Source organism: Gopherus flavomarginatus, chromosome 7 (genome assembly GCF_025201925.1).
Source record: "Gopherus flavomarginatus isolate rGopFla2 chromosome 7, rGopFla2.mat.asm, whole genome shotgun sequence".
In the NCBI taxonomy this organism is placed as follows: domain Eukaryota; kingdom Metazoa; phylum Chordata; order Testudines; family Testudinidae; genus Gopherus; species Gopherus flavomarginatus.
The window spans coordinates 62,685,836-62,705,413 of NC_066623.1; the positions used below are offsets into that span (position 1 = coordinate 62,685,836).

The window sequence follows — 19,578 nt, forward strand, 5'->3', positions numbered from 1 at the left end:
TGAGAAGCTGAATATGAGTTGACAGTGTGCCCTTGTTGCCAAGAAGGCTAACAGCATTTTGAGTAATTGTGTAAGTAGAGGCATTGCCAGCAGATCAAGGGATGTGATCATTCCCCTCTATTCAACATTGGTGAGGCCTCATCGGGAGTACTGTGTCCAGTTTTGGGCCCCACACTACAAGAAGGATGTGGAAAAAAATCAGAGAGTCCAGTGGTGGGTAATAAAAATGATTAGGGGTCTGGAACACATGACTTATGAGGAGGGGCTGAGGGAATTGTTTTAGTCTGCAACAGAGAAGAATGAGGGGGGATTTGATAGCTGCTTTCAACTACCTGAAAGGGGGTTCCAAAGAGGATGGCTCTAGACTGTTCTCAGTGGTAGCAGATGACAGAACAAGGAGCAACGGTCTCAAGTTGCAGTGAGGGAGGTTTAGGTTGGGATATTAGGAAAAATTTTCACTAGGAGGGTGGTGAAGCACTGAAGTGGGGTTACCTAGGGAGGTGGAATCTCCTTCAAGGTCAGGCTTGACAAAGCCCTGGCTGAGATGATATAGTTGGGGGTTGGTCCTGCTTTGAAAGGGGGTTGGACTAGATGACCTCCTGAGGTCCCTTCCAACCCTCATAGTCTATGATTCTATGATAATTACAATAAGGTACTGTTCAATGAAGGATTGGGGTCACAGCAGTCAAACAGGCTGAGCTTTCTCTCAACAGCTGTCAGTTTGAAGCATAATGCTGTAGCTAGGCAGGTTAAGGATTTAAAAATCTTTCAGGGCTAGTTAAGAGAGGAGATAGTTGCTGAGGTCACTGCATCCTGTGAGGAGGAGGAATAGGTTCCTACTCTCTTGAGGATTCAGTCTTCAGAAAGAAGTGCAGGGCCTATTACCACAGTTAATAGCCAGAATGGACTATTATGAGCATTGACCTTACTGTCTGTATACTACAAGGTAAAAGTCTATGGCCTGTATTTCCTACATCAAGCCCATTGGCTGTGGTTGACCTAAAGCTTACTTCCAAAAAGACATCCAATCTTGATTTAAAGTCTTCATGCAAGGGCGACCCCACCATCTGTTGTTCCAATGTTTTAATTAGCCTCAGATCTAGCCTGATTTGAGCAATGTGGATATCTATCCTTTGTAGAGCCTTGCAGGAGACCTGGGTTTGGGAGGTGGGGTGAGTCCCTGCTCTTATCTATGCCAACAAAGCACAGGGCCCTTTGCCGAGCATCTCCCTGGGACAAGTGAAGCTCTGTATGTGTGTGTCCACCATAGAAGGGTACCATGTGCAACATAGACCAGTGTGGCTAATAAGGTAACAAGTGTCAGTCCCCCTCAACTGAGACTAAGGCAGTTATTTAAACTGGAAGATGTACAGCTCAATGGCACTAGAGGAGGTTGTGATTAGATTCTTTGGCTGCTGGAAGGAAATGAGTGATGGGCCAGGACTCCTTCTATAGCCTTTGATACTGTGAGGGATGATGGTAAAGCTTTCCAGAAGGGGATGATGTGGATCCTGCAGGCAATTCTCAAAGGAGTTTGACCAGAATATTTACATATTTTATTAAATCTTTACAATCAGCCATTATAATCCAGTACACAAGTATATACAAGGATTATATACATTTTAGCCCAGACTTTACATCACAGTACATAGTTGCTCTTAGAAATATTGTATACACTTATCACCAGACAGTAAAACCCAACAGTAGTATTACAGCACCTGTTATTAGATATTTCATAAGTTACAGCATAAGAAAATATACAGATGTAAATTGGGCCAGTAAAAAATCCTATAAAATCTGAACATACAATATTTCATTCACAGAATGTTTTTTCTATGTTCTGACTGAAGCCTTTGCATAAGGTGTCCTGTTAACATTTACTACAATCTCGACACACACGGTTTCACTGACTAAAGATAAGCCTTCAGCTAAAACCACAGCGGGAGCAGGAGGAGAAACCAATGCTCATCTTATTTTAAAACTTCATTATGAAACAGTAAGTGTAAATAGAGAATATTCCTTTTACATCAAAGGAAATATTAAATTGGCTTCTTTGAATTACATTAGGGAATAAGATGTACTAGTCCTAAACTCTTCAGTGTTCTAGTTAATCAAATAGCACAATCATACACATGATACTGACTGACAGTGATGCAAGAACAATATTCTCTAAGCACAATGAAAGTTTTTAAAAATTTGCAAAGTGCACCCTACTCCCCTCTCCAGAAGTATCTTCTGTTCCATCACACATTCCTTTTTCTTTTTAAAATGGCATTAACATGTTACAGAAAATTATTTTATTTTTAGAGTGATATGAAGAGGTTAAAACTAAAGTCTATTTCCATCTTTGTTAGGAAAGAAACAGTGAAAAAACCTGAATAAAATTGTCCCCTAATTTATCTTTTTCTTTCCCAAAAGGTCAACTTTACCTGATTCAGTTCTGTAAACCATGGATCTACAGCGGTCATAATCACTTAAAAAGGTAAAGTTAAATTATCTCAAAAAAGGGGACAACAACATTTATCTGAGGTAGACCACCACTTTCTAGGTGCTTCAAAAATTATATCAAGGGATTCTCTTAACAAGCCCTCACTTCAAAGGATGGCATGTGCTTGTTTCAGAACTGCCGTGCTGGTGTTTACACTTAACATAAGGTTAGTCAGTCATAAAAGATTACCTTGTGGTGACAGAAGTTGATGCTCTAGTTCTCCCTAATAATGTTTCTAAAGACAAATTTTAGAGCTAAAAATTAAATCACTTTCTGCAGGAAGGAACTGAAAACTTGAGCTGTCATATTAAAATTTAATCTGACAAACCTTTTGCTAATATAATGACCAGAGAACCACTTTAGTTACAATCCTTAAAAATACCTAAATGGAGTGAGACAGAACCTGTGCAGCTTTTACTAGCGTAGCCTACATCCAATAGAGTTAGAATAAAAATCTTCATTAGTGGCACTAGGTTCAGATGTTTGGAAATATTTAACTCCTTTTTAGAGTTAGGATTTCTGAACTACATCACCCTATGGTGCAACTGGCCACTTGCAGCCACATCACCTTTTGCCCAGTAAAACACGCACTGAAGTCAATGGATTCTGTGGCCATACCAGGCATGCCTCAGTTGCATGAGCTGGGCACCCAGGTTACAAAGGACACTTCAAAGATTTTGAGGAATAATCCCATCCTGTAAAATCAGTCCCTCAGTCTAAAATGACGAAGTATTAAGCTTCAGCACTGTACCAATATATTAAACCCAAACCTCCATAGTTATTTGTGCAAAGAAATTAAAACGACGTTTTAAAAGGACACTTATTCACTAGTTCCCTACTGCTTCACTATCTCAAAGTTAACTACACCTCTATTCAGTTAAATTGTCATTCAATTTCTGTATAGTAACATGCTCTCAAAGGTACCTGTGCATTTGATACTTTTGAGAGCAAGTGTCATTATCAGATTACATGTATACAACATTTGTCTGGGACTTGAAACCGTATATGAATATACATAAGTACAATACAGTATGGCTGTACTGATTGGTATTTGCATATTCGGCACATTTTAATCTCACCAGTAAAATGAAAGGTGCACTTCAGACAGGGATACATCTGTCTGCCAGTATAAAGATTATATATAAATACAAAAACTTTCAGTTTTAGTCTGGTGCATGATATAGGCAATGTTAAGTCTCTCTCTGAAAAGGAAAAAAACAGATTAAATACTGAATTGAACCATAATTAACAAAAACCTGTGTCTATATATCAACTTAAACTAGAATTTTGGCAGTTTTAATTTGGACACAATTAAGCTAACTGCTTCTGGTTTGCTTAAACAGACTTGTGGTTTAATTAGAGGATACTTCCAAAAACATGATAAATTAGGAACCATGCTTACCTGTATTAACACCTCTCCCCTCCCAGAAGTATCATATCTTTGACTTCACACCACTAAATTTTGAATTATGGACCCAACAGCTAAAGGTAAACAGTTGTGCTTCACTATTGATACTGGCCTTCTTGCCCAAGTGTTACAAATGTAAGGCTGACAGAGGTATTTCTTCTAGAGAAAACAGAAATGGTCATTGAAATTCTCATCTATTGAGTATCTATTTTCAGAGAACAATAATAATGCTAAGTTCTGTGTCTTAGAGTAGTTTTAAGCTTGATAACTTTAAGCATGGAAGGCCAAAAAGGAAAAATCGTATAAAATGTGTTTTCCCCAATTTACTTTAATTCAAGTAACAATCTTCATAATCACTGTGAACCTTTATGTACTAGTCCTCTAATTAGCAAAGCTTTCTTAGTTTTCCTAAAAGAGCTTCCTAGTAGAGCATGTTACCTTTGTTTTATACAGCCGCTCTAGTTGAAATAAGAGAAGAGGAGGAAAAATCCAAGTCATCTTGGTCATTAGTCAAAACAACAGATGGAAGGAGTGATGAGCAACACAGCTATATCTTACTGGGATATAAATGTCAGGACAAATTGAGCTGTTTCTTAAAGACATTACAGCTGGAAATGTCTCACCATTTCACCTCTTTCTCTCCATAAAGGCCTTTATCAGTGAAACTGCACCTTCAACTAGAATAGCCTCTGACTGTTGCCTTCAAGTGCCATAACCAGCCAACAAGTGGTGCATTAATCCCATTACATTCAACTTCTACCTTTCCAGAGGCCAAGGCAATCTGCTCTCCGGAGGCCTGGAATGCAGAAATCTGATTAATTCCCTGAATGAAACCTTCTGTATTACAGCACCACGCAACAGAGCCATACAAACAGTTCAATTGCACATTCCCATTTCAAAACAGGAAAAATTAAAACTATATAAATTATAACATGTGCTGGGTTTCTATTATATTATCCAGATGAAGCCTGGTTGCTCATCACAATACTGAACAATTTCTGATTCTTAAATATTCGGGCCTCATTTTTACCCAACAAATTTACCATTTTGTTTATCCAAAAATAAGTTATTAGAAGTCATAGTTCATCCTTTTCCATCATTTCAAATGCTTCTATATCTTCATTCCAATCTGCTAATATGGATTCCATAGGCTGGACTTTATTATCCCAATTAACATTGGAGCTGGAATCTGTCTCAGTCTGAGATTGTTCCTGAGGCTGGTTATCTAATTCTGTACTTTCTGTCTCTTGAACATTAGCCTCATGGATTTCTGTGATATAGAACTCTTGGTTTGAAATGGAAATGCTATCACTGTCTGCATCAACAGGAGATAATGAATCAAGGTGAGTAACATCAGAACTTTCTTCTCCTTCAGGCTCTTGACTGACCAAGCTGAGGTCCTGAGATGCTGAAGTCTCTTCTGGTCTCTGCTTATGTGAATCATTTTCAGATGACTTCTGGTCCATGTTTTCCATTTCCAGATCTTTATTTAAAAAAAATAAAAATTGTAAGTACTTTCAAAAGGCAACTGAAATACATTGGAAAATGAACACTTACATTTTATTCTCAATTGTCTCCCCTGATCTTATTCCAGACCTCATGAAGGTTCAGATTTTTATTAGTATGGAGAATCTTAGTCCCTTTTAAGTGCTGTATATTAAGCCTTTTGCAAATACTGTTCTTTAATTATAAAGTTAATTTATCATTTGCTCATAAATTTAGTCAATTCAGGATACTAGCATCTGTAGTGGTTCTTCACGCTTAGCTAGCAATGCTCTTATGTCTCTGCTGTCTGCTTCTTAATGGTGAGTGTACACTCCAGCCCACCATGGCTCTTGAATTAGGAGACTGGAGTTTATTGCAGCCCAAAGAGCCATGGAAGGTAGTGGGTACAACCACAAGGTCTTCATTTGATAAACTCGCAAAGCTATGATCTATTCTTTTAAATTTAAATTCAGACATACCAGTACATAAAACTGCACCCTACCTTGGCTCCATATTATGTTAATGTTAGAAGGTGGTTCTGGTTCAATTACGTAAATGTTCAAAACTAAAAAACTAACACTGCTAAATAAAGGAAACTGTTTTCAAGAATTCTAGATAGTCCAACTGTATATAACTTGATTATTAATATAAGATACTTACTGCTATCAATAATGTAGTTTGGAATCATTTTACCTTTAAATATTGTTGCTGAAATTCCAATGGTAGCACAAGGAGGGGAGAAAGCACATATGCATTAAAAATCCATAACACATAATATCCTCTTGTGTTTGGTGGAAGCGAAGGATTGGTTTGTTTATACTGCTGTTGCCCTAGAAAGGATTTAATAGTGAAGAACTACTCTGAACAGCTCACCCGTTGGTATAAATAGGTGGACATCAAGATTCCATGTGAGGAATCCAAAAGTGCTGTAACTTCGTGTTTCAGCTTTGTATATACAGTGGGGAAAAATGAATGGGCTGATGTTAGTTTACTAGAGAAGTTAAAGTTCATATGCTGCTCCCCAAATAGCCTGTTTGAAAAAAAGCAGTATTACTGGAATTTAAATTCTATCTGAGGGAAGTTTGCTAGACTAGAGTCTAGAAATAATCTTCTAGCTATGCATTTTCACTGAAAATATATCCGCTATCTATGCTGATGGAATGGATACAGCCACATAAGCAGGATAATTAATATCATGTAACATTACTGGTATTGACAACTTTAATCTCATAAGAACAGCCATACTGGATCACACCAAAGATCCATCTAGTCCAGTATCCTGTCTTCTGACAGTGCCCAATGCCAGGTGCCCCAAAAGGAATGAACAGAACAGGTTATCATCAAGTGATCCATCCCCTGTTGCCCATTCCCAGTTTCCGGCAAGCAGAGGCTAGGGACATCATCCCTACCATTCTGACTAATAGCCATTGATGGACCTATCCTCCATGAACTTATCTAGTTCTCTTCTGAACCCTGTTACAGCCTTGGTCTTCACAACATCCTCTGGGAAGGAGTTCCACAGGTTGACTGTGCGTAGTGTGAAAAAAATAAACTGCCTTGTTTGTTTTAAACCTGCTGCCTTTTAATTTCATTTGGTGACCCCTAGTTCTTCTGTTCTGAGGAGTAAGTAACACTTCCTTATTTACTTTCTCCACACCAGTCATGATTTTATAGACCTTGATCATCTCCCCCGCTTAGTTGTCTCTTTTCCCATCTGAAAAGTCTATTTTATTAATCTCTCCTCATACAGAAGATATTCCATACCCCTAATCATTTTTGTTGCCCTTTTCTTAACTTTTTCCAATTCCAATATATCTTTTTTGAGATGAGATGACCACATCTGAATGCAGTATTTAAGATGTGGGCGTACCATGGATTTACATATAGGCAATATGATATTTTCTGTCTTCTCATATATCCTTCTTAATGATTCCCAACATTGTTTGCTTTTTTGACTGCCGCTGCACATTGAGTGGATGTTTTCAGAGAACTATCCACAGTGAATCCAAGATCTCTTTCTTGAGTGGTAAGAGCTAATTTAGATCCAATTATTTTATATGTATAGGTGGGATTATGTTTTTCAATGTGCATTACTTTGCATTTATCAACACTGAACTTCATCTGCCATTTTGTTGCCCAGTCACCCAGTTTTGTGAGGTCCTTTTGTAGCTCTTCGCGGTCTGACTGGGACTTAACTATCTTGAGTAGTTTTATATAATCTGCAAATGCGGTAAACACTTCACTGTTTACCCCTTTTTCCAGATCATTTGTGAATATGTTAAATAGGACTGGGCCCGGTATAGTACAGACCCCTGGAGGACACCACTATTTAGCTCTCTCTATTATGAAAACTGACCATTTATTCCTACCCTTTGGTAACCGGTTAAAAGATAGGAAACTTCCCTCTTATCCCAGGACTGCTTACGAGCTTTGGTGATTGGGCCTTGTCAAAGGCTTTCTGAAAATATAAATACACTATATCCACTGGATTCCCCCTTGTGCACTGCTTGTTGACACCCTCAAAGAATTCTAGTAGATTGGTGAGGCATGATTTCCCTTTATAAAAACCATGTTGACGCTTCCCCAACAAATTATGTTCATCTGTGTGTCTGACAATTTTGTTCTTTACTATAGTTTCAACCAGTCTGCCCAGTACTGAAGGCTTACCGGCCTGTAATTGCTGGGATCACCTCTGGAGCCCTTTTTAAAAATTGGTATCCCATTAGCTATCCTCCAGTCATTTGGTACAGAAGTTGATTTACAGACTACAGTTAAACGTGAAATGACAGGACTACTAAGTTCCTTCAGAACTCTTGGGTGAGTACTATCTGGTCCTGGTAACTTATTACTGTTTAGTTTATCAACTTGTTCCCAAAACTCCTCTAATGTGGTTATTCTATTTTCCTCACTAGGATTTAAACGTCTTCTTTTTAAAAGGATGCCTTTTTGCCTCTCTCTTTTTCTTTTACTTCATTGTTTTAGCTATGGTGGTTCTTTTTGGTTCTCTTAATTTGGGATATACATTTAAGTTGAGCCTTTATTATGGGGTCTTTAAAAAGTTTCCATGCAGCTTGCAGGGATTTTACTTTTGGTGCTGTACCTTTTAATTTCTGTTTAACTGACTTCCTCATTTTTGTGTTGATCCCCTTTCTGAAATTAAATGCTCAATGAGAACCACATTTGCCTAGTCTTTGCAGTGAGAAAAATCAGGTCTATCTTTACAGATATGAAGAAAATCACTTGGAACTGAGAAGCATCTACAAGTCAGGATCCTGAAACCTACACAGCCTATTCCTGTCTTGATATCAAAGAAGAATATGAAAACCTCTTCCAAGAAAAAAGAGTTTAAGAGGCTTTAAAAAAAAAAAAAAAAGCTATAGCACTACTAATCAAATTTCTTACACCAAAATTAAAATGTTCACTTTTTCTATTGTTTAAAATGTTTCAAGTTACATAAGTTGGACATGTATTGGGAAATTCTAAGAGATTGTTAGTTTGAATGAAACTAATTCAACAAAACTAGAATTATGGAGGTCAGAATTTTCATCTCAATCCCAATTCACTTATTTTTTCAGGCAGAAAGTAAGAGCCATTGTTCATTTTATATTTCACATTATGCCAACAAGACACACATGGCTTTGCCCTTACCTCTGTCTTTTGCTTTATCAGAGAGAAGCACTTCTACAGACTCATATTCTCTGATTGCATCAAGTATAATATTTCCTTCTTTGTTGAACAGGAAGAGCATGGGGATTTTGATGTCGTCTGTATTCTTTCCATCACCAGCCATTTGGAATAGAGGAGCAGTGTCGCTGCTGCTTCCCTCATTGTCATCTAGCCAACAGAAAGTCAGAGTAAGCAGGCTTTTCCATTCTGTATATTGTTCAGATTGATGCTCTCCCATTTCACAGGATAATGGTAGCTTGAATAGCTGGTGTGGGAATTTCAGAGAATGTGCTACAGTTTAATTAGAATTCCCCAGATTTACAATTTTCTAACCTTATTTCCTGTTGGATACAAGAGGTTTCTGAGTGGACAGAAGCAAGTTAAGTTGAAAGGTGGAATGTATTTCAATTCTATTTGCTCGCCTAAGATGGTGATGAGAGTTTGTGGGTGAGAGGGAATATTCTTAGGCATCTCCAGCAGCTTTAATTTTGTATTTTCAACTTGCCTCAAAAGGCTCAATAGCTGGTGGATGCCTGCCTGGCTGTGGAAAGTCAAGAATAGTGCTGGACCTAGAAGGAAAAAGCTATTTCATGAGCAGATGCATTCCTGAATGTAAAAGGTCTCAATGTACATCATTTCAGGATTGCTATTAATCCATTATCTATTTTCAATATGGAAAAAATAGTTACTCAACTTTTAATAAGGAATGTAAATGGTACATTTCGCTCTAGAACTACTAACTTAGCTGGGAAAGCATAGGTGAGGGAATGAAACTGATAAAACAGAAGTAGGCAAACTACAGCCTGCGGGCCATATCCAGCCCGTGGGACCTTCCTGCCCAGCCCCTGAGTGCCTGGCTCGGAAGGCTCACCCCGCCCCTTCCCCCGCAGACTCAGCTTGCTCCGCTGCCACCGCAATGCTCTGGGCAGCAGGGCGCAAGCTCCAGGGGCAGCGCAGCTGCAGAGCCCGGCCTGACCCAGTGCTCTGTGCTGCGTGTGGCTGGCTCCAGCTGGGTGGCATGGCTGCAGTGAACAGCCACCGGTACTCCAAGCAGCGTGGGGCAGGGGGAGCAGTCAGAGGAGGGGTCAGATGGGCCGGGGTTCCAGGGGTGGTCAGGGGAGAGGATAGGAGGTAGGCCATGCCCCCCTCACACCCCCAACCTGGCCCTCCATACAATTTCTAAAACCCGATGTGGCCTTCAGGCAAAAAGTTTGCCCACCCCCACGAATAGAACCACCATTCTCTTTCATTTCACAACACTGAGCTACAAACAAAAGTTAATTTGTAAATTCTGATTTGTCAGAACAAACCCCCATTTCTCCACTAGCAGGTTTCTGTCTGGCTCCATTCTTGTGTGCAAGCAGGATATTAAGTATACACACCTAATTTGTTCCAATAACAGGATTTCTGTACCTTGTTGTACTAACTGCTCACAAGAATGTAACAGATGCCTGCCAGCCTTGAAAATACGGATAAGGATATGGATAAATAAGGATTATCTAAATAATCCTGGGAGAAAACAACAGGTTACATTTGTACAAAGCAATAAGGATAGTTTTATTTACCAATAACAATGCCCCCTATTGCTCCAGCTTTTTGGATGTTTCGTGCCTTTTCAGCAAACATGCACTGGCCTCTCTGCATCAAAGCAATTTTCTCCTTCACTGCTTCAGGATTAGTGATCTCCGAGCATCCATTGTAAGGTTTACTGGTTGCAACAAATCCTCTTGTCTGTTTGAGAGATGTAATGATTTAAAATACTGGAGTAAAGCCTGTAAATGTTTCCTACCTTTTATAATTTTTCCACAAGAATTACCAGCAAATACTAAGGCCAGGTCTACACTACTGACTTATACAGCTGTAACTATATCCTCTCTCTCTCTATAATATATATATATATCTTGATTCCAGAGTGAGACTAAGCGGAAGGCTGTGTGCTTGCCTGTTAGGCTCCCCACCCCCCCATGTAGCATCCCAAGAAGTCATCCAGTGTTTTTCAGCATAGTACAGGACCTTTATCCTAGAGTCTTTATTATGATAGAGTCTCAAAAAAGTTGTCTAATCAACATTTTTGGACTGATTTAGTTTTCACATTGGCCAACATCTGTAACCTTTTATGTTTGTACTAACATCTTATAATAGCCTTTAAGTATAGTCTACAGAATAATTATGGTTAAGATTATATCACCACAAACCATGTGAGAGCACAGATATCCTTAGAACTTTGTTTTAGAGCTAGAGCATACTCTGTGGGCTGAAATCCTGCCCTCCTTAAAGTTAATAGGAGTTTTGCCATTGACTTCAAAGGGGACAAGTAATTTGTCCCCACTTTCTCTGGACTTCTGATGGGCTGAGGAGAGCCTAATCCTCATTAAAATGTTGTAAATTCACAACTGAGTGGCAGCCATGCTGAATCCTAGCAGCTTGACAAGCTCTCTTCCCTTACACTAGCCCCTCCCTTTAGGATGCAAGAGTTATATTCCACGTATAGCATTCAGAAAACAACTGGAGCACCTATGTGTGGAGTCTGAATCATGACTGGTGCCAAAGGAGAAAATGACTGAACTCTAGAGTGTCTGACTCAGAAGAAAGAATTTTAGATTGTGTGTTTCTAGCTATTTAAATGCCTAATATAAATCTAAGAGCTAGCTGAATATTTTGAAATAAATGTAATACTAGAAAATTAAGACCAATGCAAAAGAGAAAAAGCACAAATAAATAAAATTCAAGAGCAAATCATATGTTCTGAAGATTTTCACATTATACACACCCCTACGTTGTGTTTGGATAGGTCCATTCCAAACTGTGCTGGCCCAGCTGTCAATACTACCCTGCCAAAGAATGGGTGGGAAACAATTTGAACAGCACGTGGGGGTAGCTGCTGCTCTTTTTGTTGCTGACTGGATAGTTCAATCATTTCCTGCATGAATCGCAAACCATCTTCAGCATCAAGTGAACTTGCTGCCTAAGGAGTAAAGATATTAGGGTAAGTGGCTTCTTAAATATTTTGCAGAACCAAAATTTTACTGTTACTGGTGAATTCCTCCAAAGTCAGTGTTGTAGCCCACCTCCTGGAAAAAAAGAGCTGGCTTCTTCCAGAATCTGACAGTACTGCCGCCAATCAACCAGGCTGAGAAGGAGAAAGCAATTGAGAGCACTACATTCTAAAGTCTAACTCCCACAGGCCCATGACCTTTCCATCAGCTGTTTTATATGTAATTCTTCGGTAACAATTATACTTTAAGCATCTATCAAATTTGTCACAAGTTTCATTTTTTCCAAATCTCCAGTTTATACAATTTTGATTATTTTTAAATTGCAATGGAAATAGTTGTTTTTAAGCTAATAAACCTTTCCCTGCTATGTCTATTTCCAAGTATTACAGCAGAAAACCTGAAGCCAAATCTAAACAAAATGGGAACTGACTTTGATTCTCATTGTCCAGTCTGAGAAATACCAAAGTTAAAGAGCACAGCCTATTAAAACCAAAAATTCTTTAAAAAAAATCTAATTTTTCTTTATCGGTAACATAGAATTATGTTTACAATAAGATAACTGACACATGTTCTTTAAAATTTAAACTAAAGAAAAATACTAATGCAATAGACAGACTTCTTATAGGTGGTCAAGTTGACTGACTCTTTTTTGTATAGGGTAAATAATTAGTGTCTTGGCTATTGCGTATAGGGTGACCAGACAGCAAGTGTGAAAAATCAGGACAGGAGGTGTGTGTGGGGGGGGGTAATAGGAGCCTATATAAGAAAAAGACCCCAAAATCGGGACATCTGGTCACCCTAATTGTGTAAAATACATGAATGTGTTATTTTGCTGATCTGGAATTTGTGGTAAATCCATACATTTAAAGCAGTCTTCAAACAAAATATGGTTTGCAGAGAGAGTCAAACTGTTGATACTTCATCAAATAAAAATGTGAAAGGTAAAAATAAGTTAGAATTATTTGTGTCGCACAGTTGGTCAAACAATCATACTAGAAACAGCACCAATTAGAAATTTCTGGATGACACTGTAGACCAACATTAGGGTTTTGTCATACTGCTAGAGTATTTCCAAAGAATATCATCTGATAATTACAATACTTGTGTATTTGTACAGCATCTTTCATGTGCCCTTTAACATTTTTCACTTTACAAAAGTGGGTAATTATTTTAATAGCATTCTGGTTTCTTTCTCTAATCTTGAAAATAATTTTTATGTTCCAAACTAGGGGCTTGTGTGAATTTTGCCAAAGCCAAGTATAAGATTATAAACTCTAAATCCATGACACAGCAAGTGCAAAGTATTTCAAAATGTATTTGAAACCATCCACCTCAATTTAGCCTTGGGCTACTATGATACATTAGGTGCACCAACTTAAACAGACATCAAATTAATCATCTTTTAAATATCAATTTATTTATGGCACTTACATCACTTCTACAAATGTGCCAATACTATATTCGATAGTGATCCAGGTCTGGGATGCTGTGAGACTTAAATATTAGCTTGATCACTTCATAGTTGTCTTAAATATTACATCCTCTTACTAAAATGAAAAAAATCCATTCACATACATATGTAGTACCAAGACTGTACTGTTTGAAAAAGATACTTTTGTTCTATTATATAAAACTATGCTTTATCTAGAACTTGATGCCAATCTAAATAAAACACTAGAGCTTTAGAAATACACATTTAAAAATGATTCATTAATTATTTTATTATCGTGCTGTTTGAAGGAGTAATTTTTTACTCTAAAGCATGTTTGAACAAAACATTGTGATTTTTTTTAAACTAAGGACTCATTTTTTCCCTTGTCTGTGCTATTTTTAGATTTGTTAGAACAAGTGCTCTCTCTTTCAGTCCAGCTTCACCTTACAATAAGCTCTTAATTAGGGCACTACATCTTCTACAATTCAGGGACTGCCAAATCTGAGGAAACTAACACAAAATTGTGCCTCACAATCACAGAATGTCAGGGATGGAAAGGACCTCAGGAGGTCATCTAGTCCAACCCCCTGCTCAAAGCAGGACCAATCCCTAGACAGATTTTTGCCCCAGTTCCCTAAATGGCCCCCTCAAGGCTTGAACTCACAACCCTGGGTTTAGCAGGCCAATGCTCAAACCACTGAGCTATCCCTCCCCCCTATTCATTTTAAAAATGAAGTTTTTATTCTTAATGGCAGCAAAGAAAACTTTCCAAATGCGATGTATGCAAATTCATGCAGTGATGTCAGCTTGAATCTGCAGACAGCCTGAAACAATTGTTTAACTTTGCTGGAGGGCTGGTTAACTTGAATCTACAGCTGATAACACTTAACTGCACGTCTGATCATGCTAGCAAAGCTAAGATGCTTTCTCTCACATTCTTCAGGTGCCAAATGTCTAGGGTGACCAGATAGCAAGTGTGAAAAATCGGGACAGGGCAGGGGGTAATAGAAGCCCATATTAAAAAAAGCCCCAAATACTGGGACTGTCCCTATAAAATCAGGACATCTGGTCACCCTACAAATATCCAAGCTGCCAAAATCTGCAGCTTTCCCTCCAAAAAAAATTCTATTATGCTGTTATGAGTTTAGTGCAAAACTGTAGCGCACTGAAAATTAAGTTTACAGACAGCAAAAAACTGCATGTAATACCCAATTAAACAAATGCAAGGATCACTGATTGAACTAAAAATGAAAATGAATAATACAATACAAATTCACATTTTAATTTCTACAGGTGTTGCACAATCCAAGTCTTTCACTGCAACATAAATAGGGCCTTGGTTGTAACAAGTAGAGATAATGGTACTTAATTGCAAGACAAAGTTGAAGAAAAAGAGGCAAAAAAAATTAAACCAATTAAAAATTATTATTTATCACATGTAGCAACAAAGGACAGGCAAAAAGGTATGCTGAAGCTTTAGCAGGTCCCTTTTTAAACTAAGCAACCCAAACTGTGGAATTAGAGTGAAACCAAGGAATGAAATCTGCTCCTATTGCAGTCATTAGGAATTTTTCTACTGATTTCAATGGGCCAAGATTTCTACAAAATATATATATGGGTCTTACTTGAATTGCGTGCTGCACTAATTGTACTCTTCCATCTTTGAGGTGAATCAAACTGACTCCCATCTTCTTCAGTATCTCCAAATGCTCAGGGTTACTGGCCATGAAATCCCTGGCTCTCAGTGGCGGTTTTGGTCCACTCCCAAAACTCTCTTCTCTGCCAAAGATGGTAATGACCAAAATTTCATAGTGGTAATATTTGTTAAAAGTTATCTAACAGTTTTACACGAGAGGTATACAAAGCTAGAGACATAATATATTCACAGCCATCAGAACCCATTCCTATCCTCCACTGTATGAACATTCCACTGGACTATCTCAAGATGAAAATTAAAGTTCTAGCAAACAAAGCTCTTGGTAAAATGTTACCCTAAAATTATAATTGTTTTAAAAAGCTGTGAACTTCCCCAACCATTTTCCAGTGCAATGTTGATAATGTAAAACTGATACATCAGCAATCTGCTTAAAGTGTGAGCCAGCACCATTCAATATCATTTCTAAATGTTCAGCATCTTAGTAATGAATTTTAATAAAACCAGAAAAGCCAGTTTTCCTAACAGACTGAGCATCAGATACATACAATGCAACTGTTACTTGGCCCTTAATTTTCACCTGCATAAATATTACAGTAGTCATATAAAGGCAGATTTTCCAAATTTTACAGAACCTAAAATAAAGTACAAGACTTTAAAGTCAGTTAACTATAGAAATGAAACTATTAATTTTCTTATTTATTCTCAGTGATTTCAGATCCCCTTTGCTCTGTTTACAAATTGATTTTTTTTTCCTAATTGGCACTACTGCAATCCTAATTTAGGATCTGCAACTCATGCTGAGCATCTTCTACTCTTACATAATCAACTGCAGCTGGAAGTTAGCTGAACACTGGTAGGAAATGCAGCTAGCTTTACTGCCTATGCATGGCCAAAAGGAATACTATCTTGTGAACAAAGTAAGCATATCTGACTAACATTTGCAGAGGGGATTGGGAGGCTTTTTTCTTTTTTTTTTTAATAAACTGAATGACAGCCAATTTTCTTGCCATTCCTAGCAATGGAGAATATAAAACATGCATCTTACACTCTGGCAACGCCCCTAGGACAGCTCTTATCCACCACATTTTTCAAAGGTTCACGGATACTGTGAGCATACGTAGGGTCGTTTGGGAAGAGAATCTGCGTGTTCGGACATGTCCACTCAAAGTTACTGTCATCCAGCTCCGTGTATTCTGTTGTCTATAATGTACAAAGCAGATTATCTATTAAGAAACCTAATTACTCTAAATTGCTTATCAAAAGAAAATATCAAACAGACTGCATCATCAAAGGTTATTTGTATACATACAAAGCATATAACCATTGAAGGTAGGAAGATATCATACAACTACAATTACTAGCGAGGAGTAGTAGGACTTGACTTGTCTGCTTTTTTGCTAGCTTCTTGGCATGTGCATAAAATTTTAAGTGTTAATGTTTGAAGCCTTTAGCATTCCAAGTGTCCCCTAGTCTCCATTTTTATATTATTTTTCTTTCTGAATAGCTCTCCTGTCTGTCTTCATAGCATTCCCAATCAGAATGAAACAAATGATGCTGGTCATGATTCTATTTTGCTGCATTTGGCAAAGACATGAACAGCAGCAAAGGCACAAGAGATGTGTAGCTGAAGACTCAAATGCAGTCCTGCTTTGGTTCCTATTTGCAAGGTTATCTTTGCATCCACAATGTCCAGAATTTAAAAAAAAAAAAAACAAAAAACCCCAAACCCTAGTTACAAAAATTGAAGGATTAGGCCCTCTACTGGTAAGTGGTGATGTCAAGCCGTACTATACCGAACATCTGGTACCCTATGTAACTTCTTGTTCTCTCAGACAGGAGAAAACTGTGTTTTTTGCTTTAGGTGTAAATTTAATAGTGTCTATATTTTTGCTGTGGCAGCCCCAGGCCATTAGGATTTCCTGTCTTATGTCAACAGACATGCCTCAGATGATTTTTTTTTTTTTAAGAATATTCCATGAGACCATCTCAGTTCAGTTAAATATCTTCTACTGATTTCTGAGCTGCCTAAGATGACTTGACACAAAGAAACCATAAAACTAAACATTAATAAATAAGGTTACTTTGCCACATATAGCATCCTGTTCATAGATTTCAATATGAACAATCCCCAGAGTCTCTTCCTCACAATCCATATAGCAACAGTCAAGTAAACCTGTGGGTGGCAAAATTATATCAACTAATTTCAAATCAGACCTTAACTGTAAATCAAATGACATTTGTTTTCCTTTGAAAGGAAGAGACTGGTTATTTGCAAATACCACTGTTTTACTATAGCATAAGAAGTGCATAATAGTTTGGTATCTGTTCCTGGCTCTTCAAATGACTTAGTGGGTGATCCCAGGCAAGGCATTTAACTTCACTACAGCCCAGTTTCCCCATCTGTAAAATGAGTATAATACTTATCTATTTACAACACACCTGTGAGAAAAGTCATTTAAGATTTATCAACAATAATTAATAATTCTCTAAGACCCAGTATTTAAAGGCACATAAAAAGGCTCCCCCCCCACCCCAAAAAAAAAAAACACACAAAAATTCAAGTTGCTATAGCATAACAAAGTTGTTACTTATTTTACTGGAAGAAGTTGCTACATACTAAGTAATTGAGTGAGCAATTATCTTAGAAGTATGACCAACATAAAATCAATAGAGCCAACCCACCTACAGGGAGAAAAGTCTGCAAACTAAGAGCCAGTAAAACTGTTCCCCCACTGTCTTCTATCAAATCAAATAGTGAAACAGGAGGAGGCCACATTGCTAATCATGCACTAGGGCACAGATATTTCAAGTGGTGGCATGGTACTTAGAATAAATATAAGCAATGCAGCCCATTAAGATGTGTTCCTTTTTCCCCTCCCATTCATTGCAATCAAACTGATTCTAAAATGATCAGTGTTTTGGTTTCAATAACCTTGTGTCTATTTTACAATTTCTTCCTTGATAGAAAAGCTCCTGACATCTACTTTAAATGGGATCTTTTTCTATCTTTGCCTTAGTCAGATATTAGTAACTTAGACTGATGGAGATGTTTCAATGAAACGCTACTTTATCAATATTTAGTAATTTAAACAATGCTTATATTGAATTTACTTTCACATCTTAGACCTGATTTTCCTCAGAGTTTTTACTGATTTTTAGGAGGCCCTGCTTCATACTCCCCAATAGCTGGACACAGTTACCATCAAGAAAATATTCTGCCTTCTATACAGGATACAATATACTCACTATACAGAACTTCAAGAGTTTCTACAAATATTAGTATAAACTTCATTTTAAAAGTTTTGCTTTAATAATACAGGCAAGTCACATCTTAGGCGCATTTAACATGCGCAAATTCAGCTTTGCACGGTCAGCAAAAACGGGGGGGGGGGGGGAATGAACAACAATATAAAAACTGCATCTGTGGTGCAGGCAATTCTGCCCACCATTCAACTCAATGAGTGTTTCACTATACACGGTTTTCGCTTTACACGCTAACTGTGGAACAGAACCCTCGTGTAAGATGAGACTTGCCAGTACAAGATCTGTGCCTTTTAAATCCATGCTTATCTTTAATTGGTACTATCCTGTTTTTCTGAAAGGTTTTGGAGACAGCCAACACTTCCATGAAAAGGACAGCAGAGCAATGAATAGCACAGACAGCTATGAAGGAACATGACCAATTTTTGTTAATGAAGGTTAACATGCAATGGATGCATGCAATTAATGAACTCTGTATAGCACACTACAAATTATTTTACAAGTCTAACCTCAAAATTATTGGTCTTTGGGTTCCTAGAGCAGTATTTCCTTTATTTTCAATGTTGAATTCACTCAATATAGCTGTGAAGCTTCTCTTGAATTTACTAAGTTCTCCAGGAAGAAAGCCCTCAGCCAAAAAAAGTCTGTGACCTCAGTTTTCCACAACTGATCTGACACACATCTCTACTGGGATAAAAAACCCATGGCACCAAGTCTCAGAGCCTGGGTAACCTCACACAGGCTTTTGGGGCTTGGACTGTGAGGCTATAAAATTGCAATGTAGTGTTCAGGCTCCAGGCCAGCCATAGGTCTTTTATTATGTTTATTATAAACATACCTTGAGTGTCTTGTCTACAATGCACAGTTGGCGAGTGTGATTTCTAAAGCACATCAGTGTGTTGCACACTAACTGGTCTGCTGTCATGAACTACAGTCTCCCTATTACACATGAACATAGTGCCCTTTCAAACAGCACTACGTTAATGCACACTTGGGCCAGTTAGTGCGCAACACCCTGGTGTGCTTCACAAGTCTCACCCTTATAGTGCATATTGCCCTGCTGTGTAAATAAGTAAGAAAATGCTAAGTAATGGATTAACTAAGAATTATCCAAGAGTGAACACACTTCAAATCAAAATAAAAGCAGATTAACATTGGGGGAATCCCTAGCTGATCAATAATCCT

The 19,578-nt window shown here is 37.9% G+C and overlaps 1 protein-coding gene across 7 annotated transcripts in view; it reads right to left on the reverse strand.

Annotated features, from left to right (window-relative positions):
• Positions 1-1,533: 1,533 nt before the first annotated feature.
• The window catches only part of EDEM3 (ER degradation enhancing alpha-mannosidase like protein 3), a 46,850-nt gene continuing 28,805 nt past the window's right edge, over positions 1,534-19,578 (reverse strand). For 2 of the 7 annotated variants that reach the window (XM_050961396.1, XM_050961392.1), the window contains 7 exons: positions 16,178-16,332; positions 15,101-15,254; positions 11,818-12,012; positions 10,613-10,778; positions 9,030-9,215; positions 6,042-6,089; positions 1,534-5,379 (listed from right to left, as the gene is read on the reverse strand). In XM_050961396.1, coding sequence (XP_050817353.1) covers positions 4,973-5,379; positions 6,042-6,089; positions 9,030-9,215; positions 10,613-10,778; positions 11,818-12,012; positions 15,101-15,254; positions 16,178-16,332 — 1,311 coding nt within the window. In that variant the 3' untranslated portion in view covers positions 1,534-4,972. The remainder of the gene's footprint in view (positions 5,380-6,041; positions 6,090-9,029; positions 9,216-10,612; positions 10,779-11,817; positions 12,013-15,100; positions 15,255-16,177; positions 16,333-19,578) is intronic. The other 5 variants (XR_007775372.1, XR_007775371.1, XM_050961393.1 and 2 more) reach the window with 5 other exon arrangements.